Genomic DNA, 23,973 nt, shown 5'->3' on the forward strand with positions numbered 1-23,973 from the left:
TATACATCCTTTAATACCAAAGATTTTTGTTTTCATGAGTTCTTCCCTAATTTCTAGAGTATAGGTATACATGATCTGTCCTATATCAGGGTACTTTGAAATGAAGTTCATTGGGTCTACAGTTCCTCAACTGCTATGTTTATACCTCATACCTTATAGAGAACTCCATGTCTATCTTCTCCATCTACATTAATCAATGCAGTTGATGGCTTCAACTCAAAAATCTTAAACAGTAAATACAAAGGGAGCAATCTGCTAAAAAAAAAAAAAATGGTGTCATCCCTGCATATCCACAATCTATTCTTGCTTCGTTCTGCCCAAGCCCTAGTGAGTTTGGGGTGTACAAGTATAGCTGAGTATATCTGAGGACAGAAAACTGATCTTACACATGACTCAATATCAGTAGTGAACAGCATGAGGTATTTAACAGCAGCAGCATGGTAAAGTTATTAAAGCACTGAGAATCTGAACATCTTGTTATAAAAAACGCACCTGCTTAGGTTGATCTACAAAAGCAGAAAGTCCTGGCTTCACAGAATCAAAAATTTCCCCTTCCAGAATCGGAAGCTGACCTTTTTGTCCATGGAAGAAAACAGAAGACAGATGGCTGATTACCAAAAGATAGACTGTTTCTGATAGTGGGTTCTGTATCATATGACCTACTAGATTAACCTATTCCTCCAAGCCATCCCAAGTAATCCCACCTGTGAAGAGTGGCTTGTAGGAGTATTGAGTAAAGGGACAGAAGATGACAGGCAATTCTTGAGAGTCCCTCTGCCATTTGTCGGGGTGGACACCTAGCTCCTACTCCTGCTCTTAGGCTCTATATGTAACCTGAGAACACTGGAAATTCACAAAAAGTTAATCCTCAGGGTCGTTTCATCTCCTCCAAGGATGACAGTGATCCTCTCTCAAGACCACATCCAATATTCTCAATATTCTGGATCCGAAGTATCAACTACCTTTAGAGAAAAGGACAAATTACAACTATATTTCTTGGACATATGGGTTTTAGACTACAGGCAACCCAGATCTCTTTAATTTCACACTGAATTAAACTATATGTTCAATTATCGTCCAAAATCTTCTCTGAAGAAAGACATTCAGTAGCATTAAGATTCTGTTATTCATATCACATACTCTCAGCACATTCATTTCTAGAAGGAGAGGCTGAAGTGTAGATTAATAGGTACCAATGAGGGTACGAGTTGCACTTACCTGGTATTTTCTGCACAAAGGTATAAACATGAATTCGTGTTCCAGTGCTCCCTGCATCAAACATAATTCCGTACAATGTGCTAGCACTGACATTGATGGGGCACATGGAAGACAGGAAGACACCCTCAAACCAAGTCCGCTGGTCTCTGTGGAAGACAGTGCTGCAAACACAGGATGTCATCAGCATGAGAAAGGCGGTCCCCCATGCAGTGGCCATTCTCCTCCCAAGATGTGGTGAGTCTAGGCTTTTGTTGCAGAAGCAATGCTGTTCATACACCTGCAGTGGCTTATAGGACAAAAGACAAACATAGACCAACTCGTCTTTTGTTTAAACCTGTAAAGGAAGAAATACCTACTACAGAAATCCCACCCCCTTCCCCAAGGTGCTCTTTCTCTATTTTTTATAAGCAGCACAACAAGCTAGACCATAGTAACATAGGCTCTTAGCACCTTTTCCTTTAGAGTATCTTGTTGCAATAGAAAACTAGGATTTAAAATATATTTCCTCATTCTCTGCTTCCATTTGTAAGGTGGATCCCTCATACTCAAGGCTCTCTCTGCCACCCTGCTCTTATTGTTGAGTCTAATTGCCTTCTTTCAATTTCAACAATTTTGTCTTTAGATCATATGATAACCCTCCCACTTTCCTTCTCTTTTATCTTTTTTCCCATGTTTCAATTTCTGAATTAAAGTTATAAATTTACATAGAAGTTATAAAGTCACTAGCATTAGGGTGTCCACAGGCTTCAAAAATCAGGCTACTGGAATGCTACCTGTGACCAATAATATTGCCAGGGTTTGCACATACAATCCCATTTTAGGGAAATCAACTTAATTTAAAAACACTTAAATGGACCATTATAGGTTTTTTTGTTGTTGTTGTTTTTAAGTTTCTTTAAGTAATCTCTATACCCAATGTGAGGCTCAAACTCATAACCCAGAGATTAAGAGTCACATTGCTCTTCCAGTCCAACTGAACCAGCCAGGGGTGCTGACTGTTACAGTTTTAAAAAACATCTTTCACAGGTTTCAGGGTTCCATGTTATCCCTGTAAGAAGTTAAGGCAAATGAGCAAATTAAGCCAGAGAAGCTCAATGACTTGCTGAAAGTCATAAAGCAGGTCATTGGTGAAATCCTGATCAGAAATCAGTCTTCACTTTTGCCAATCTTTCTTTTTCTGATTATTCCCAAAGCCTCCCTTACAGCAAGTTCTTGCCTATATTTCTTTATATGTTTGTAGCAAAGACAAAAATCTTAGCATTAGTGCTCAGCATTATTTGTTTTAGTTCAGTATATTATAGCAGGTTGAATACAAATGATGCTGAAAACCTACAGCAGGGTTACATGAAACAATGTCTCTTGGATAAGCTATATTTTCTTTGCTCTAGGCTGTATTTTCTCCTGGTATTCATGAACAATGCTATCCTCTAACATGTAAGGCTTCCTTAATGGCCCTTTATGCACTTTGCTCAAAAAAGTTTTGAGAGTCCTGTTCCAGACTTCATCTCTGGACTTCTCCTTATGTAAGTCACAGTAACTGGTTATATAAGATCTAATTCTGAAGTTCCTATTGTTCAGTCCCCTTATCTCTAACAGAATACTCAGTATATTTGGAGCATAGATTGAGGATTCTCAGTCATTCTCAAGTTTGTTGACCTCCTAGGGTTCATTTTATCAAAATGCTTCTCTTCCCACAGGTGGCATATTGTATCAAATAATGCAAATTGAGGGATGCCTGGGGGCCGAGTTTGAGTCTGCATCGGGCTCTTCTCTGACAGCACAGAGCCTGCTTCGGATCCTCTCTCTCTCTCTTTGCCCCTCCCCTGCTTGTGCTCTCTCTCTCAAAAATAAGCAAACATTTAAAAAAATAATACAAATTGAAGTTAATTGCATTCAGAGTTTAAACTTTTAAAAATAACTACAGTAGTTCTGAGATACTAAAAGGCAGAGTTAGAATTATCAGTTTGAACACAATTCAAGGCTGGGCTTCTATTCCATAGTTAAGAATAAAGGTTTTGGCTAGGGGAAAAAAAAACACAACTTTGAGTCTCAAAGGAAACTTTATCCCAGGAAAACAACACTGAAATAGGGCAGCTGCTTGGCCAGATTCATACTCACATCTTAAATCACTCCCTTTGGCTGATTTTTCTTTTACAGCAAACAGACTGGACATGTATATCAGTCTAAATAACTGAAAACAGAAACAACCATTTCAGATTCTTGGAGTATTAATGGATCCTTGCCTTGTCCAGATTTCAAACCATATCCAGTCCTTGGTCCCTTTTCTCCCTCAAGAAGAACATTTAGGGCTCTCCAGTCACCAGCCTTCCTCTACCTCTGTAACTAATTCCAGAGCGGCTTCTTAGGGCTCATTTTTTCTCTATTATTGTGGTTTCTGAAAAATCTCTCCAGCTTCTATTTCCACTAAGCAAACATTTGTTTTTCTGCCAAAAGAGATTTCACATGGAAAAAAATGCATGCTAGGTTATCTGTTCTCATGAAGTGAAAAAGTGCAGAGTCATACCAGGTGTTTAGTGTGAAACTAAACAGATCTTAGAGAAAGCAAAGGATGAAAACATAAAATGCCCCTTCTGCTTTTAATCCCTACCTTGTAACACCACTTTCAATCTCATTTTTCTTTAAGATTAGTTAAGAATGGCTTACATTTAGAATGTATAGAATGGGATCCTCTTTTACACAACCGCAGCCTGAAAAGCTTGCTCATTCACTTCGTTAGTCTTTGCTTAAATGTCACCTTCTTGAAACCTTCCTTGTCGACTCAATTTAAAATTGCAGCCCACCTGGCCACATGCACATCTTCTACCTTCCTTCCCTGCTTTTTTTTTTTTTCCATAGCACTTTCCATCTTCTATATAGTTTACTACTTTTGTGGGTTTTTTTCATATTCCTTGCTCTCTGCCATCCTCATGTGAGCTACATATGGGTGGGAATTTTTGTCTGTTGTATACACTGATGTGTTCCTGGCACTGGAACAGTACTATCACACAGTAGGTGCCGAATAAGTACTCTGAGAAGATGAATAGTGATCCAATAACTCGGGCATTGGATCCTACCCATTTAGCAATATAAGAGCTGACCTCCTAAAAAGGAGGTTAATTACCTTCCCCTGGAAGATCACGATTCCAAACTTCCAGGGCAAGATTGTTTCTTCAAACATGTCAATTATATGTTTTATATGCTACTCAAAACAAAACAGATAGTCAAATTTACTTTCTACAGACTGGGGAGTATACACATCAGTATACTGAAATTCACTCCTTTCAGAACTGATCTTCTCAAACATCTCTTGCTCACTTTCTCCTATTCACCCCCATAAAGTCCCCTCTTCAATTCTTTTGAGACCCTGGTGCCAGCTAGTGTTTGTCACTATTCTCATTTTCTTCCAAGGTCTTTTCAATATATCTTTGTCTCTATAGGAAACATTAATACTCCCTAGTCAGCCTCCCCAGAGCTTCACACTCCAGATTCCCTTCTCCCATGTCACCCAGACAGACCACAATCCCACAGAACCCAGGCCCCATTTGGGTGCTCACCAACTCATGTCTGCCTGTTCCTGTGAATCCTTGCTTTCACTGTTGGTTGCCTTTTGCTCTTTGATCCTATTTCAAGAATCAAGCTAGCTTCATGAACCACGTTCACCTTTGTGCTAGCTTGCAACTAACTACGTGGCATTTTGCTAACTCACTCCCTTCTTGATCTTTCACTCCTCCCTTATCCACCTTTTTTCTGGGTACACATGATTGTCTGGTTCATCTACTTTTATGACAGTTAAGTGTCAACTAGTAGAATTGTTTATAGGGCAGAAGTTGATCAGGAACTGACTTCTCTATTTTTATACAGGATATTACATGTTCTATTTATAATTACAAAATATGTAACTACGTAATAATGTTATTAATCCCCTCCTATTTCATGTTTTTACAACCTTAGTCCACTCCTTGGTAGCTTCTATCCTTGAGATGAACTTAGAAACCTGGGCATTGGATTGTTTACTTAATAAGCATTTACTGAATGTGGGGCACCTGGGTGGCTCAGCTAAGCATCCAACTCTTGATTTCAGCTCAGGTCATGATCTCGTGGTTCGTGGGATCAAGCCCCATGTTGAGCTCTGGGCTCACAGCTGCAGAGCCTGCTTAGGATTCTCTCTCCCTTTTTCTCTGCCCCTCTTGTGCACATATGTGCACACTCTCTCAAATAAACTTTTAAATAAATAAATATTTTTTTAAAATTAAAAGTAAATAAATAAAAGGTCATATATTTAAAAAAAAAATAAGTATTTACTGAATGTCTGATATATGCCAGACACTGTGCTATCTCCTAGATACAAAAAAGGGATTAGATATAGGCTCAGCTCTTGGGGAGACTTCAACTTACTAGAAGAAACAGACAAGTAAGCCAACAGCTATAATGCACATACTGTGGTAAGTTCTTTTATGGGAATATGCATAGAATGTTATAGGAATGGACCTACCGAGGCAAATAATTCATCTCAGAGTTACCGAGTTACATCTCAGAGGAAGGATGGAGTTGGGAAGGAAGAGGGTGGCTCCTTAAGGGATAAGAGGCCTAAGCTGGGTCCTGAATCAGAGGTAGGAATTAGCCTGGTGAAGTGACACAAGGAGAATCCTGAGAACTTTAAGTATTAAACAGATGAAGTATAGAGAGCCAAAATAGAGAACAGGTGTGAGAAACAATGGTTCTGTAGGCAGTGAATCATATTTCAAAGAATGGACTGGTTTTCCTTATACAGTTCCATGAGAACACCTGATTGTTAATTTAAGTCCTTCTATTCCTTCCCTAAACAAATATAAGTATTGACTGACCTGAATAAAATGACACAGGATTTCTCAACAGTTTAAAATAATGGAATCAAGTAGGTAACTGGAAAGGTCCACCAAAAAGTCTTAGTGAAGCTCCCACTGCCAATTCATCTGAGCTCCACAAAAAAGCTAGCTTTAACAAAGTTAAAAATTAAATACAAAGCAAGTTTAAAATGTAACCAGAGTGAAAAATTTAAATAAGCTGAACTATGGAAATGGATTAGCCAAACTACTCAGAGCAAAAGTTAGTCAAGTAAAGCAAAACGAAAACTGGTCTAATTTAAGTATGAAATAGATTCAGTACAGTGAGCAATGCCTCATTTGGGAATATAAGTTGGGACCTACATACCCAACACCAAGGGCCAGAACTCTGGAACACTTTGCTATTTGAAGAGTGTCTAAGGTGAGGGAACATGATATCTTTGGTATTTCCAAACCCAAGTACTGAGCCTGGAACATGTTGACATCAGTAAATTTCCTTTTTTTTTAAAAAAAAAATTTTTTTAACGTTTATTTATTTTTGAGACAGAGAGAGAGACAGAGTATGAACGGGGGAGGGTCAGAGAGAGAGGGAGACACAGAATCCAAAACAGGCTCCAGGCTCTGAGCTGTCAGCACAGAGCCTGACGCGGGGCTCGAACTCACTGGCCGTGAGATCATGACCTGAGCCGAAGTTGGACGCTCAACCAACTGAGCCACTCAGGCGCCCCAACATCAGTACATTTCTAACTGACTTGGTACAACTGAACTGATAATATCTGCAGACAAAAGCAATGGGGAAGAGGGTACCACCTTTCCCAGTGTCTTACTATGGCTATCACATACCCAACTCCCCATGCCCCTCAAAACTAGCTTGTGGATAGTAATGCTATTCCAGGAATTCTATTTATTCACAGATTCATTCATTCATTTAGGCATTCCAGAAATTATCAGCTGCCAATGCTACTTACAAGTATGTCATGCAAAGATGAATCATCTTAGACCTGGCCTTTAAGAGACTACAGTAAACAGGAAATAAATACATGTCCATTAACTATGTCTGTAGAGTTAAAAGGTGACAAGTAGCACAGTTGCCATGCTCTGAGACTTTAAAACAGGGAGATATTATTTACAGCCGGAATAACTGAGAAGACTTTATAAAAGAAGTGACATTTGAGGAAGGTCCTAAGAAGGGGCATTAAGATAGGAGAGGAGTACTTTTCAGGAAACAATGATTCAAGACATGGATATAGAAAAGGGATGGAAGCCCCTGGGGAATAGTGAACACATCAGTTTGACTAACTGTCATAGGAAATAAAGTTGGAAGGGCAAATTCAATTCAGACAGGAGAGCACACCAAACACTCAGCTGAGTTTAGACTAAACTCTGTAGGCAATGGGAAGCCATTGAAGATTTTGAGCAAGGAAGTGTCACAAATATGATTCTGGCCATTACATATAAGAAAGACTGAAGTGGGAAGCCTTAGTAGGCTCCATTCCAGTGTCTAATTCTACAAATGTTCACTGATGCCCATCAAGCGGTAGTTGCTTGAGAATTAAACGTGAATAAACAGACTTTTTTATTCAAGATTCTCAGAGTCTGGCAGAGGTGACAGACAGACACAAATAACCACACTTTCAAGTTAATCATAAAAACACTAAAAGAGCCCAGGGCCTTAAGGACTAACTCTATTGATAGGATTAGGAAAGGCATCATGAGATGGCATTTGAACTGATTGTGAAAAATGAATAGAACTACAAAAATAATATAGACATGTGGATAAAAACCAGAGGGACTATAAAAAAATGAAATAGGTAAATATGAAATAGGTAAATTATGAATGGCTTGATTTCATTTTTTATTTCCCGAAAAATGTGTAATATGGATTTCAGAAACAAGAAAGTACACTATTAGCAGAGGAGGGTATAGAAGAGAGGGTTAGCACTTAATGCAGGGGACTGTGGCCAAAGGAGCACAATCTGAAGTAATAATAATAATAGTGGCTAGTATTTATTGAAACCTTAATACTAGCTAAGCACTATGTTAAGTATTTTACATGCATCATCTCATTTAATCTCACAGTACCACTCTGTGAGGTAGGTTTATTTATAACACCCCCTTTCTAGAAATGAGAAAACTGAGTCATAGGAAGCTAGGTAATGTAAGACCATATAGTAAGTGAAGAGAGCCAGAAATCAAACCCAGATGGTCTAATTCCAGAGCCCACAGTTTTAACTACTAGGTCACCCAGGAAGGGTCACCTAGAATGACTCCAGAGAAAAATGGATTTGAGGCTGGGAAGAGAAGGTAGAGCAGAGAAGAATGATCAGAGATGAAGCTGGAAAGTTAGACTGGCATCAACATGCAAAAGTCTTACAGTAGTTTGATCTTCCTATATACGACCAAGAACTTTTGATCTGTTTCCTGCCGGTTAGAACCAGAACTTCATTATATTTCCATGATCTGACTACTTCTGATCACTCATTGCTACCACCTTGGCCCAAGCCACCATCATCTCTCATGTGATTTACTCTGTCTTAACAGAGCTCTGCTTTTTAAAAAAAAAATTATTTATTTTTTAATGTTTATTCATTTTTGAGAGACAGAGAGAGATAGAGCATGAGTGGGGGAGGGGCAGAGAGAGAGGGAGACACAGAATCCAAAGCAGGCTCCAGGCTCTGAGCTGTCAGCACAGAACCTGATGTGGGGCTCAAACTCACAAACCATGAGATAGTCATGATCTCATGAGCCAAAGTCAGATGCTTAACTGACTGAGCCACCCAGGCACCCCAGAGCTCTGTTTAAAACAAAAAATTGTTTATGTATTTTGAGAGAGTGTGAGAGTGAGCACATGTGAATGCAATAGTGAGTGGGGGGAGGGGCAGAGAGAGAGGGAGACACAGATCCCAAAGCAGGCTCTGTGCTGTCAGCACAGGGCTCGACTCAGGGCTCTATCCCAGAAACCGGGAGATCAGGACCTGAGCCAAAATCAAGTGTTGGGTGCCTAACCGACTGAGCCACCCAGGTGCCCCAACATATCTCTGCTTTTACTTTCACTCCCCGAGAGCCTTTTTTTATTTAAAAAAATTTTTTTTAATGTTGATTTATTTTTTGAAAGAGAGAGGCAGACTGTGAGCAGGGAGAGGGACAGAGAGAGAGGGAGACACAGAATCTGAAGCAGGATCCAGGCTCTGAGCTGTCAGCACAGAGCCTGACATGGGACTCAAACTCATGAACCATGAGATCATGACTTGAGCCAAAGTTGGACACTTAACCAACTGGGCCACCCAGGTGCCCCACCTACAGTCTATTTTTAACAAGCAAATAAAGTCATCCTTTTAAAATGTTACAACATGTCTCCCCTCTGCAAAATCTAGCAGAGGCTTCCCATTTCCCCCAGAGTAGCAAGATTCCAACAACAGTTTTCATGGATCCACCTGTTCTGTCTCCCTCCCTATTACCTCTCTGACCTTATCTAAGTTTTAATCTTACTCCCCCGAATCACAGACCTCTGCATCTTTACATGTCAAACGTGCTCTGGCCTTAGGGCCTTTGCTATAGCTGTCCCCACTGTCTGAAATATACATCCACTTGATAAATTCCTACAACTGCTTCAAATCATTGTTCAAATGCTACTTTCTTATTGAGACCTATCTTTAATATTAACTTCTCTCCCTCATGTGGCCTTACCTCTGCCTGCTTTCTCAATCCCCTTTACTCTGATCTTTTTTTTCCATAGCACTTATCACATTCTAACGTATTAGACAGCTTATATATTATGCTTATGCTTATTATGTGTGTTCCTCTGATGGAATATATGCTCCTAGAGAGAAGGAATATTTGTTTACTGATGTAGCCCAAGCACCTAGTGGAGTGTCCAAGAAGGTTCTCAAAAGAAACTGATAATAGGAAACTACAAAGTGACATAAGAAGGGAAAAATAATACTTTCATAGATTTGTAAGAGAATAAAATGAGATTTTAAGAGAATAAGATGAATACCTGATCTAGTAATAATGATCTGTTTTTAGGAGAAACTATAATTTTATTTTTCTGAATCTATTAATTCTATAGCTATATTGCTACATTGAATGTCGGTCTTTAACCACTGTTAAAATTTTGATAAACTGAAGTAACTTTCCAAAAAAAAAAAAAAGAATCTAAAGGATACTAAACTACTAAACATTATTTACATTGTCCAAGTTTTATCAAACCAACAAATATTTAAGATGGTATACATTAGTTACCTACTGATGCATAACAGATAATCTCAAAACTTAGTTGCTTAAAACAATAATAAACATTTATTATCTCACAGTTTCTGTAGTCCAGGAATTTGAGAATTGGATAGTTCTGGCTCAGGGTCTCTCATGATACTGGAGTCAAGATGCAGGCTCCCAGCCTGCAGTTAACTGAAGGCTTGACTGAAGCTGAAAACTCCCCAGTTTTGAGTGAGCCCCAAAACGGCTCACTCGATGGCTGTCAAGTTGATGCTGGTTGTTAGAAGGAAGCCTCAGTTGCTTCCCAAGTGGACTCTCCAAAGAGCCTTGAATATCTTTACAACATGGTGGCTGGCTTCCTCCAGGGTGGGCAATCCAAGAGAGAACAAGGCAGAAGCAGTGATGTTTTTTAATGACTTAGCCCTGTAAGTCATATATTATCACTTCCCCCATATTCCACTGGTCATGCAGACCAACCTAATAAAATGTATGAGAGTGGGAATGCAAGCTGGTACAGCCACTCTGAAAAAAGAATGGAGGTTCCTCAAAAAACGAAAAATGGAACTACCCTACGACCCAGCAATTGCACTACTAGGCATTTATCCACGGGATATAGTTACACTGTTTCAAAGGGACACACGCACCCCCATGTTTATAGCACCACTATCAACAATAGCCAAAGTATGGAAAGAGCCCAAATGTCCACTGATGGATGAATGGATACAGAAGATGTGGTATATATATATACAATGGAGTATTGCTCAGCAATTAAAAAGAATGAAATCTTGCCATTTGCAACTACGTGGATGGAACTGGAGGGTATTATGCTAAGTGAAATTAATCAGTCAGAGAAAGACAAAAATCATATGACTTCACTCATATGAGGACCTTAAGAAACAAAACAGAGGAACCTAAGGGAAGGGAAACAAAATAATATAAAAACAGGGAGGGGGATAAAACAGAAGAGACTCATAAATATGGAGAACAAACTGAGGGTTACTGGAGGGGTTGTGGGAGGGGGGATGGGCTCAATGGGTAAGGGGCATTAAGGAATCTACTCCTGAAATCATTGTTTCACTATATGCTAACTAACTTGGATGTAAATTTTAAAAAATAAAAAATTAAAATAATAAAAAAAGAAATGTATAAGAGGATGGGCATGAATACTAGCAGGTGAGAATCATTGGGGGCCATCTTGGAGGCTACTGCAAGTTATAACCAGTATTTGCGTAATATTTTGTGTTCAGCTTTTTTTCCTCACTTATACATATTTCTATCAACAGAGCTAACACACTTTAAAAACATTTTTTTAATGTTTATTTATTTTTGAGAGTGAGAGAGACAGAGTTTGAGCGGGGGAGGGGCAGAGAGGGGGGGAGACACAGACTCTGAAGCAGGCTCCAGGCTCTGAGCTGTCAGCACAGGGCCCAACGCAGGGCTCCAATCCACAAACCACAGGATCATGACCTGAGCTGAAGTTGGGTGCTTAATTGACTGAGCCACCCAGGCGCCCTGACCTTATACACTTCTTGTTTGGAAAACTACATGTTATTCCAATAATATTAACTCTTCTTTTTTAAAATTTGTAAAAATGTTTACTTATTTTGAGAGAGAAGGAGAGAGCACATGCTGGAAGGGCAAAGAGAGAAGGAGAGAGAGAATCCCAAGCAGGTTCCACACTGAAAGTACAGAGTCCAATGCGGGGCTCAATTTCACGAACCAGGAGATCATAACCTGAGCCAAAATCAAGAGTATAATGCTTAACTGATAGCCACCCAGGTGCCTTGCCTCATTTTTTTTTTTATGTTTATTTTTGAGAGAGACAGAGCATGAGCGGAGCAGGAGGAGAGGCAGAAAGAGAAGGGGACAGAGGGTGCAAAGTGGGCTCTGCCCTGACAGCAGTGAGCCTGGTGTGGGGCTCGAACTCCCAAACCATGAGATCATGACCTGAGCCAAAGTTGATGCTTATAAGACTGACTGAGCCACCCAGGCGCTCCATTTCTTTTTTAAACGTTTATTTATTTCTGATAGAGGGCGTACAAGTGGGGGAGGGGCAGAGACAGAGAGAGGGAGAGAGAGAATCCCAAGCAGGCTCCATGCTGTAAGCACAGAGCCCAACATGGGGCTCGATCTCACAAACCATGAAATCACATCCTGAGCCAAAATCAAGAGTCAGACACTTAACTGAGTCACCCAGGCGTCCCTCAATGATATGAACTCTTAAAAATTAAAAACAATAATGGACTTTTAGTTTCTCTGAAAATATCACATCCCACCACTTGATGCTTTCCATTGTTTCTGTTATAGTCCCAATATTTTACTTAACATCATTAAAGTCAGAAAAACTACAATTCATACAAACATCCTGCTTGTTCCTAAGGGTGAAAGGAATTTAAATACTTCAAAAAAGTCAAATATATTTAGGAAAGAGTAGGAAAAAAGTAAACAAGTCACTATATTTGTTAAAATTATAGGTATCCATTAATAACTGAATACTAAACCTAACAGTGAAATGAAATACTAAATCAAGGAAGGTATAAAGTGAAAATATTTATATTAACTTATATTGTTTAAATGTAAATTTAAAAATATTTATAACAAATTTCTTCATGCTATATACAGAAAGAAAATTTCTAATCAGATAATAGTAGCATTAATACTTAGGTACTGAAGAGATATTTGGTAGAAAGGGATAAGACTAACAACTGGCACAGATACAAAATCCACTGAAAAATTCTGTAACAAGCATTTTTCAAGTATCAACAAAATAAAAAAGTTATTAAATAATCAAATTATATTAGATCCCTGCCAAAAAGTAAGACCTGTATAACATAATAATAAACCGTAGTAAGAGCATGGAAACTACAAGAGGAGAGATTGGACAGGAGGAATTTTCCAACATAGGAGTTGTGCTGACAGAGGAGAGGAGTCTTGCCCCGAGGGCTCAGCTCAAATCTGACCACACTGTCCCAAGTGGATTCACAGATCAGAAGGGGGCGTTGAATGAGATCTTTTAAGGGCTCTCCAACCCTAAGATCAAACACTCCCAATGAATAAATTAAAATTGATACATTGGTAGTTACCAACAAATACAAAATTTTTTCCTATAAACATCACTTCTTTCTGTATTTTATTCCATTTTATTCAAAACATTATTAGACAAGTGTCAAACAGGCCCATTCTATACAATGAAACCATTTGGGTGTTATACCAAAATGAGATCAGGCAGTGCCTGACTTCATTCTTCATTGTTTCAGGCTTGACTTAGCTACGATAATCACTGCATCGGGAAAGCTGTTGCTCTTGCTGCCTCTTTCTTCACAAGTCACAAGGCCTTTTCTTACCCATTCATTAAAGTGAAAAACCTTTAGATAGGAAGATACTACCAGTCAGGAGAGGGTTAATATTGTCCCAATGAGCAAATATATTGAAAACCTAAGGAAATAACTATCTCTGCCTTTGAACTCCTATCCATTGTGGGAGGCACTTATGTGCAGAAGAGCATCTGCAAGGATCAGTGCCCTTTGTCACTGTTTACACTGGAATTTGTGGGAAGGGAAGTGAAAACCTATTTTCCCTTTCTTATTATCAAATGAAAAATAGCTACTGCTTTAAAAACATTAAATCAAAATGAAAAAATGAGAAAGACTGAAATATTAAAGGATACCTTATATATAAAGCAAGGAATAGGACTTCCACATAAATACATTTCTTCCAAATGTGTCTGAGATGCTTCCCCTTTAAATAACATTTTTATTTTAACAATGTTTGCTACCAATATTTTTCTAAAATTTTTTTATGTTTTGAGAGAGAGCAAGTGTGAGTGGGGGAGGGGCAAGAGAGACAGAGAATCAGAAGCAGTCTCTGAGCACTGTCAGCATGAAGCCCCATCCCCATGTGGAGCTCGATCTCACGAACCATGAGATCATGACCTGAGCTGAAATCAAGAGTCCACCACTTAATTGACTGAGTCACGCAGGTGCCTCTGCTACAAATATTTCTCAAGTGACTTATGATTTAGGGTCATGATTATGATCAGCAGTTATATTTTTCTGTAAACTTGGGATGCCTCTAGGTGCTAGAGTTCTATAGGATTGTTTGCCTTTCTGGCACCAAACAGTCCCAGAATGCTATGCTTTTTGAGCTAGTTTCCCTGGACATGATGCTATGTTATCACTGATTAGTGTTGCCATGGGCCTGATTCCTTCAATAAACTGTCATCATGTAGTATTTTAAAATCTTTAAAATCATGGGGATGTAAATCAGAAAGCCATAATTATTAGACTTTTATGTCAACTTATGCAAATGAGGGCCTAAAAGAATAAAGGTTTGTGACAAAAGAATAGACTTTGTGACAGCGCTTTAGTGGCTCATAGATCCCTTTCCATTTACTGTAAGCTCTCAGCTAGGAACAGAAAGCAGAATGTACAGAAATCTGACCTATGAAAAAGTGGGGTATTACTTTATATTGGCTACTTACCAATATTTTCTTCTTCTTCTTCTGGACATTCCCTTGTTTCCTTCAACTAATGTGCCATTTTTTCAACCTGTAGAAGATGGACGTGGATAATCATAAGAGCAAAGTTCTCTCTTTTCTCTCATCAGCATGCTTATTTTTGATGCAATTATCTCTTTCCACACTTGTTTCCAACTATTCAGTCTTTGGAAACCAGATCACCGTACTCATCACCTGACTTGCAGTTTAGTACTCTTGGGCTCTTTCTCCTCTTCCATACTTTCTTCTTATTCAAACTACAACCACAGCCACTCTTATAAAGTCACTTGTTTATAAAATCAGCAACAGCCAAGGGAGGCAAGTCACACTCCCTCTAAAAGATAGTGTATATTTTTGTATAAATTTATGTGTGTAAATGTATGGGAGGCAGTGACTAAGGAGCTAATCCATAAAAAAAGTGGATAAAATCTAGCTTTGCACTTTGTCGAGTCTTTTTTTTTTGGCTGTAAAGAATTCAAGTAAGAAGTTGTATGGAGCGCCTGGGCGGCTCTGTCAGTTAAGTGTCAACTCTTGGTTTTGGCACAGGTCATGATCTCAGTTTTGTGGGTTCAAGCTTTGCATCAGGCTCTGTGCTGGCAGTGCAGAGCCTGCTTGGGACTCTCTCTCTCCCTCTCTCTCTGCCCTTCCCACACTTGCGTTGTTCTGTCTCTCTCAAAATAAATAAATAAATAAATAAATAAATAAATAAATAAATAAATAAATAAATATTTGTATTTATTATAAATAAATTATAAACAAAAAAATAAAGGTTTAAAAAACAAAACAAGTTGTGCGTTCCACAGTGTGATCAAGAGCAGCCACTTACTATACATGTATGAGTACATGGTTACAAGGGACCAAGCCAATCCTAGTCCAAGGTACATATCCACAAGAATTGAAGATAGGGACTCAAATATTTCTACACCAATGTTCCTAGAGCATTATTCACAACCACCAGAGGTGGAAACAATCCAAGTGTCCATCAATAGATATGTAAATAAAACATGACCATATATCCAATAAAATTTTATTTATCTGTAAGAAGGAATGGAGTTCTGGGGCACCTGGCTGCTTCAGTCAGAAAAGCATGCGACTCTTGATCTCGGGGTCATGAGTTCGAGCCCCACACTGGGTGTAGACATTACTTAAATAAACTTAAAAAAAAAAAAGCCAAGAATGAAATTCTGATTCATGCTACAAATATGAATGAATCTTAAAAACATTATGCTAAGTGAAAGAAGCCAGATACAAAAAGACATATATGATTCCAATTATACAAAATATCTAGACGAGGTAAATTCAGACAGACAGAAATTAGATTATAGGTTATCAGGGATTGAGGGGAGGGGAGAATGGAGTTACTGCTTAACAAGTCCAGAGTTTCTGTTTAGGGTGATGACAGAGTTTTGGAAATAAGGCAGCAGTGACGATTATAAAACACTGTGAAGATAATATCACTGAATTGAACACTTAGAATGGTTAAAATGGCAATTTTTATGTAATATATTTTACCACAATAAAAACTTTTTATTTTTAAAAAATTTTTAGTGTTTATTTATTTTGAGAGAGAGAGAGCTTACAAGCACATGTGAGCAGGGGACAAGCAGAGAGAGAGAGAGGGAGAGAAAGAATCCCAAGCAGGTTCTAACACTCAATTCTTGGAGCCTGAGATGGGGCTCCATCCCAGGACAGCAAGATCATGACCTAAGCCAATATCAAGAGTCAGGTGCTTAACTTACCAACCACCCAGCTGCTCCAGTAAAAACTTTTTTTAAAAAAAGCATATGGGAGGTGCCTGGCTTGCTCAGGCAGTAAAGCATGCAAGTCTTGATCTCAGAGTCATGAGCTCAAGCCCCACATTGGGCATAGATTACTTTAAAAAAAAAAAAAAAAAAGGCAGATAGAACCAAATATAAGATCATAAGAGGAAAAACACTGGCTACTAGTTACTATTTTAGTGGAGCAACAGTTATTACACTTCATTCTTGGTATATCTCATGGGTACACAGCCAATTACGATTTAAACTCTGAAGGGTAGTACTGATACTCAGAATACATATTTAAGCTTTGAATTTATACAGTATCTTCCATTCTTCCAGAAAGAGAAACTTACCTATGCAACATAAATCTGAAAATTATACATTCAAGAGAGGATTCAAACAAGGTTGAAAATATAGGGCCCCCAAGACAAAACGTTTTTAAGAAAGGTCTTCATACATTTTGTTGACTATAACTTAAAAACTTCCCCCAGTATGCTCTTGGAATCCAAGGATGGAATGAGTGGTATCTACTTCTAAGCATGCAATCTTGGGGCTCCTGGGTGGCTCAGTTGGTTGAGCATCTGACTTTGGCTCAGGACATGATCTTGTGGTTCGTGGGTTCGAGCTCCACGTCAGGCTTACTGCTGTCAGCCTGTCAGTGTAGAGCCCACTTCAGATTCTCTGTCCACCTCTCTCTGTCCCTTCCCCACTTGTGCTCTCCCGAAAATAAACATTAAAAAAAAAAAAGAATTTAAACATGCAGTCTTGACATTTCAATTAAGTTTTCCTTTGAAAAACACTTAATATTGTGTGTATGTCAATACACTAAACTCAAAACAAGAGACACTTGAAACTGGCATCTCCAAATGCCCCCATTCCTTGGCACCCTTGTACCATATACATAGAGAGGGTTAAATAGACTCTCTTATTTCCTTTTCTGTTAGTGGCATCACAGATTTCCTAATTCACAACTCAAAATCCTCATCATCTTTGAATTCTTCTCTCTTATACCTTCTATATTCCAACTATCATCAAGAACTGGTGATTTTTCCTTTGCAGTATCTTTCTAATCTTTTTCTCTTGTTTACCTCCTAGTCCTCCTGTTAATATCTAAATTCTGGCCTTTATTACTTCAGACTTGGACTATTACAGCTTCTTAAATCGTCTTCCAATCACCAATGTCTCTGTTGTCAAATATATGCCAATGTTTTCCTAAAATGTTTTCATCATCTTCCCACTAGATTTTAACCCACAGCATGTCAGGAATTCATTGACCTTTGAACACTATCCAACCTGGCATATATGTTTAACTAACCAATGTTTGTTGAATGAATACATAGTATCACAATACATAAATCACCTCTTTCTTTTTTATTTTTATTTTTTATTTTTTATTTTTAGAGAAAGAGCGCATGAGCAGGGAAGAGGGGCAGAGAGAGAGAGAGAGAGAGAGAAAGAGAGAGAGAGGGAGAGAGAGACTTAAGCAGGTTCCATGTTCAGTGTGAAGCCCAACTTGGGACTCAATCCCACAACCCTGTGATCATGACCTGAGCTGAAATCAAGAGTCAGATGCTCAACTGACTGAGCCACCCAGGCTCCCCTCCTCACTCTCTTTAAAACTTTCATTAATTTCCCACTATGTATTACAGAAGGCACAAACTCAAATACCTAAATACTTACTGGGGCCAAGCAGGAAATGTGAGTAAAGTTGCAAACCAACAGGAAGTGGTGGGGACAATGACAAACTAGAGAGTACATATCCTACCTACGCTGGCAGCTGCTTGGTGCTGCCACAAATTGCTGCCACAATGAAAGATAGGTCCAGTACTTCCAGGTCTTCTGATTTTTCAAGATAAGCTGAAAGTACAGATTTCTTTGTAGAATTTGGTTTTTAAATAGTGACAACTAATTCCATTTAAAAATTTAAAAAACCCAAAAAAAAACCCAAAAGCCAGGCAAAGCACACCTATGAGCCAAATCCAGCCGTCAAGTTACAAGTTGGTGACTCTGCTCTGTAGGATAAAGGACAAACTCCCTAACATTTGAAGTCCATCACTATGAATCCCAGGCTAACTTACCAAAGTCTTTTGCCCACTATTTTCATATAAGAACCCTCTGCTCTAGTCTAGCAGTTTTCAAACTTTAGGCTGTATCAGAATCACCTGGAGGGTTTGTTAAAACACAGACTGGTGGGCCTCACTGCCTGTTCTGATTCAGCATGTCTCAAGTATGGCCTGAGAACTTCCATTTCTAAGCTGTAACAAGTTCCCAGGTGATGCTGATGCTACTTGTCCACGGACCACACTTTGGGAACCACTGCTCTAGTTAAACACTTCATTGTCTCTAATACACACTGAATTTTGCTCACATGATTCTACCTTTCCAGAAAGGCTTCCCTCTTCTTTTCAGCCCAACTCCTTCTGCAAACTTTCTCTGAATATGACAATCTTCCATACCACCAAATTCCTACAGCACTTATTGTCCATACCATGTTCCCCTTATCCATCACTGCTTGGTGGTTTTTTGTTTGTTTTTTTTTATTGTTAACTGTTTGTATATAGGTGCCAGTGAAGTTTTGTACTCTCGGAGATCACTGTTTGGGTCACTACTTTATACACCTGACTGTAAACCACCTGAAGGCTTGTAGCCCTCAAGCTATCAGGTAGCATGGTATACAAGTTGGTACTCATTAAACATTTCTCTTTCTTTAGGATTTTATTTTTAAGTTAGCTCTACATCCAATGTGGGGCTCAAACTTACAACATTGAGACCAAGAGTTACATGCTCTATTGACTGAGCCAGTGAGGAGGCACCTCCTCCCTAAATGTTTCTTTCTTTTTAAAAAAAATTTTTTAATCTTTATTTTTTTTAATATGAAATTTATTGTCAAATTGGTTTCCATACAACACCCAGTGCTCATCGCAACAGGTGCCCTCCTCAATGCCCATCACCCTCTTTATTTATTTTTGAGAGAGAGACACCATGTGAGCAGGGGAAGAGCAGAGAGAAAGGGAGACACAGAATCCGAAGCAGGCTCCAGGCCCTGAGCTGTCAGCACAGAGCCCGACGTGGGCCTCGAACTCACAAACTGTGACACCATGACCTGAGCCAAAGTCAGACACTTAACCGATTGAGCCACTCAGGTGCCCCTCTTTTTTTTCTTAATGTTTGTTTATTTTTGAGAGAGAGAGAGAGAGAGAGAGAGAGCGAGCAAGAGCACAAGCAGGAGGGAGAGGGCAACACAGAATCCAAAGCAGGCTCCAGGCTGTGAGCTGTTAGCACAGAGCCCAATGCAGGACTCAAACCCACAAACTGTGAGATCATGACCTGAGCTGAAATCAGATGCTTAATGGACTTAGCCACCCAGGTGTCCTGTCACTAAACATTTCTTAAATGAACATCTAACGGATCCATGAAATCAAAGTACAGATAAGTGAGCCTGAAATTTTGGTGTATTATTTTTCTTAGAGAACTTTTAGTCCTGTGTAATGGCTTTGTCAGAATGGACAACTAATAAAAATCGGATATTTTGCAAATAAATTGCCAGTGGTAATGATTCTGTAGCAACACATTTTGTATAAAAACAGAAGTCAATGGTAAAAAAAAAAACAAAAAAACAAACACAGATTTCAAAATTGGTAACAGTAAATCTTTGATCTCAAGGATTCCTTATCCCCTGCAAGGATGTGAACTAGTCCACATCACAACATAATACCTATTTAATAGAATTCTGTATTTGTACAACGTGCAATAAAAAAGATGAAAGTAAGTCACTCCCCATGATATTCAGAAATACTCATCAGTCACTTCAGACATAGTTTGGATAATATACTTATGCATGATTCTAAATGCTAAGTGAAAACAAAATCAAAAGCTGTTTGTTCACCTACTCACTTCCACCTAGATTCACATCTGCTATCATGTGATTTCAAGGATGAATTAGGCATATAAACTAGGGTCTTCAGGTTAAACCAGAATAAAGCCACAGATGACTTTACAGAGTAAACCCTATTTGGGAACTACTAGAAGAAAAAATCAGAAATACCATATATTCTGATACGTAGTCCTATGTTATTTGGCTTTTTTTTTTTTTTTTAACAACTCCACACTTGATATTAGCATCAACAAGATAAGAGAAAAGTTATCATTTAGGTAAAGACAGAGAGTCCAATTCAGAAAGAAAAACAACAAAAACCACCCAGAAGTCTATGAAGTACATTTACAGCTTTAAGATAGCAGAGATGTTACCTTCTATCAGGATACTTGTCCTACCTACTAGGACCATAATGATCTTGTCTGCATGAGGATTCAGCCAAGACACTCCACACTTCTATGTTGAGTAGGTACCACGCAAACTGGGGGAAAAAAGAATTGTAAAGCCAAATCAACAAAACATTAAGTGGACTATTCCAAGTTTAAAAGCATTAGTATTCTAAAAACAAAGAAAATTTATTCAGCAAGATAATCCTGAAACTTCACAGTAAACCTACCAGAAATTATGGAATATTAACAGATTAATTGCTAAATAGCAACTTCCTACTCTACTATCTGTATCATCAGATGTTTCTTACTAATAGATGACTGAATAACATCAAGTTCTTTGGCAGAATGTGGAGGTTCAGAAGACTGAAGATTCTAGACCCACTTCTACTATAGTATAAATATAGGCCTTTCTCTTAGCCCTATTCATATCAAACAGTTTTAACTACAAATCAAACTATGGTCAATAAAAATGTATGATTAAATAACTACAAAGTGCATGCAATTAAAGTATGTGTCTATCAAGAAATCTCATTATAATCAAATTTTCATTTTATAAATGAATCTATAGGCCTGTGTTCAAACAAGGAAAGTCTTGGACTGACTTGCATATTGTACAGTAACCAATTTTTAGAATGAACTCCAAATATACAGCCCGTAATAGAAGATGCCCTAACCTCTGTTTTCTGCCAGTTATCAATAGGGTACATCTTCAGAACCTTAAACAAAAACTCATCATAACTTTATGAATTCCATAGCAGAGTAAACCCCTTCAATGCACGGTGATTCCACCAAGGACCCATCAGAGTGAGGCATACAAACAGAAAATGCACCAGAAATACAGTAAGCTACCAAAGGGCAGGGGATGGAGGGTTGGGCAAAACAAGTGAAGGGGAGTGGGAGACGCAGGCTTCCAGTTATGCAATGAATAAATCATGGGAATAAAAGGGACTTAGGGAATAAGTTAAGGCATAGGAAATATAGTCAATGATACCATAATAGCATCATAGTGACTTATGGTAGGTACATTTGCGTGAGCATAACGCCTAGAGAAAGTGAATCACCTGAAACGAATGTAGCACTGCGAGTCAACTATACTCAAAAACAAAAAAAAAAAAAAAAAAAAAGAGAGAGAGAGAGAGAGAGAAAGCTAAGATCATGTTAACACACAGTAGGTCTAAAAAGATTTTCAGGGCGCCTGGGTGGCTCAGTCGATTAAGCGTCTGACTTTAGCTCAGGTCGTATCTCACAGTTTCTGAGTTTGAGCCCGCCTCTCGCCCCGCCCACCCCCTGCCCATTGGGCTCTGTGCTGACAGCTCAGAGCCTGGAGCCTGCCTCGGATTGTCTCCCTCTCTCTCTGCCCCTCCCCCGCTCACACTCTTGTCTCTCTCAAAAATAAAAACATTACAAAAAAATTCTTAAAAAAGATTTTTAGCGCTTATTGCAAATCAGCATGTTCCCTCTATCCACACAATTCAAAAACAAACTACATAATCAAAGAGGAAAAAAAAAAAAAAAGGAGGGGGACATTAGGCCAAAGACCTCTGGAAGAGGTGTAGGGATTAAGTTCTCCCTAAAGAAATGGAGAGGGAAGATGTAGAAAGAAGTCTTAAAAGAAATTTTAAATTCAATTTGAAATGAAGAATAACACAGAGCAGAGCTTCTGCAAATTTCCTAACTGTTGTCTTGGCACCCAGAGTTCCCATCGTTCTCAAAGACTAACTCTCACTGAATGAAGGCATAATTACAAAGGTCCTCTGAAAAAGGAGAACAATACTTTTGAGTACTCCTTTTCATTCGTGTGCCCAGGGGAAAAAAACACCAAAAGGCAAGAGGTTCCAACTTTAGGCAACCTGCAGAAAAGGGGGCTGCGGACGAGTCAAGCATCAGCAAAAAGGGAATCGGGCTGTTCTGGGTGGGCAGCCTCGGGCACATGGAAGGGAATGGGGCGGAGGGCCTGCCCCCCGAGCTCTCCTCGTGGCCCCACCGCCTCTCCCACCCCAGCTGACAGCACTTTTTTCTCCTCGCCGGAGCCTCTCCCACCCCAGGTGACAGCACTATGCCAGCCTCACTCCCAACCACCGCCCTGGGAAAAGTCCTCAACGGCCTCATCGAAATGTGTTTGGCCTCGGAAGTCCGCCGGATGCGCCGTCCCTTACATAATTAGCCAGAGTTAGAAGCCAGGAGTGGGATAAGGAAACCAAGAGTCAGGGCAGCTTCGGGAGAGGCTGAGGCGGCGCAGGCGGCTGCGGCCACGCTGGCTGTGGTGTGAGGCAAGGGGCGGACGCGCCTGCAGGACGCGAAACGCTGTAAAGCCGGCGCGGGGTGGCGCTCCGACCACCGCGGCGGGGAAGCCCGGCCCGCAGGGAAGCAAGCCTGAGGTGAGGGCACAACGACCGTCGCGCCGCCGGAAACGCCCGGCCTGCAGGACGTCACGCCGCTGCCCCGGCCCGCTTCGAGCCCCCACTAGGCCACCCAGCCCCGTTCCGGGGCCGACACTAGCGCCTCTGCGGCCCGCACACTCACCGCGCGCGCGCGCGCCGCTCGGCGCGGCCGCCCGCCCTCCACACGACCTCCGCCCCGCCCCCCCCCCGCGCCCGGCCCGCAGACGGGGCCCCTTTGCGGCGGCGGCGTCGGGACTACGTCACGGGCGCGTGCGCTCTCCGCGCGCACTGGCAACGGCTGTGGCGGAACGTTACCCGCTTGGCGTGCTGGTTTCCTTAGAAACGGAGCCGGCCGGGCGGCGGCAGAGAAACGTCGGTTACATTGGGGTCCCTGGTGAAGCCAAGATGCCGTCTAAGGGAAAGGACAAAAAGAAAGGCAAGAACAAAGGCAAAGACAAGAAGTAAGGAGAGGCCACCCGGGGTTCCTCTCTCCCTGGGCCTACCCTCCGATGATTCGGAGCTGGGAGCCGCCTGCACGCTGGGGCTGGCCAGCTGGCTAACTGCCGTCCTCTTGCTCTCCCCGCTTCTGAAAAGGACAGCCCGCATTGTTCAGAAATTCCCCAAATGCATGCCAAACCATACTGCTCCAACCTAGACAATGGAATGTGAAATTTGGGACCCTGAATAATTTAGACACAGCCCCTGCCTATGAGTAATACGTTAACGGTGGAAGCAGATACATTACCAAAGAATAGAGTAGAAGACCAAATGAACTAGGTGGGTGCTAGTGGAGAGAAAAAGATCTGGGAATGAGGAGG

General features: G+C 40.1%; 2 protein-coding genes across 16 annotated transcripts in view; one reads left to right on the forward strand and one right to left on the reverse strand.

Moving 5' to 3' along the window:
- The window catches only part of ENTPD5 (ectonucleoside triphosphate diphosphohydrolase 5 (inactive)), a 47,886-nt gene extending 24,471 nt beyond the window's left edge, over window positions 1-23,415 (reverse strand). For 4 of the 12 annotated variants that reach the window (XM_058739634.1, XM_058739633.1, XM_058739632.1 and 1 more), the window contains exons 1-6: window positions 23,298-23,415; window positions 20,760-20,866; window positions 14,737-14,803; window positions 3,337-3,409; window positions 1,219-1,504; window positions 493-572 (exon numbers count right to left, since the gene is read on the reverse strand). In XM_058739634.1, coding sequence (XP_058595617.1) covers window positions 493-572; window positions 1,219-1,435 — 297 coding nt within the window. In that variant the 5' untranslated portion in view covers window positions 1,436-1,504; window positions 3,337-3,409; window positions 14,737-14,803; window positions 20,760-20,866; window positions 23,298-23,415. Of the gene's footprint in view, window positions 1-492; window positions 573-1,218; window positions 1,505-3,336; window positions 3,410-4,339; window positions 4,424-4,772; window positions 5,100-14,736; window positions 14,804-20,759; window positions 20,867-22,930; window positions 23,200-23,297 lie in introns of those variants that run through there. The other 8 variants (XM_058739626.1, XM_058739623.1, XM_058739624.1 and 5 more) reach the window with 8 other exon arrangements.
- Window positions 23,416-23,477: 62 nt separating this feature from the next.
- Window positions 23,478-23,973, forward strand: part of BBOF1 (basal body orientation factor 1) — a 57,374-nt gene continuing 56,878 nt past the window's right edge. For 3 of the 4 annotated variants that reach the window (XM_058739610.1, XM_058739611.1, XM_058739612.1), the window contains exon 1: window positions 23,479-23,616. In XM_058739610.1, the coding sequence (XP_058595593.1) occupies window positions 23,561-23,616 (56 nt within the window). In that variant the 5' untranslated portion in view covers window positions 23,479-23,560. Of the gene's footprint in view, window positions 23,617-23,973 lie in introns of all 4 variants that reach the window. The other variant, XM_058739613.1, reaches the window with a different exon arrangement.

This window comes from Neofelis nebulosa, chromosome 7 (assembly GCF_028018385.1).
Source record: "Neofelis nebulosa isolate mNeoNeb1 chromosome 7, mNeoNeb1.pri, whole genome shotgun sequence".
Lineage (NCBI taxonomy): Eukaryota > Metazoa > Chordata > Mammalia > Carnivora > Felidae > Neofelis > Neofelis nebulosa.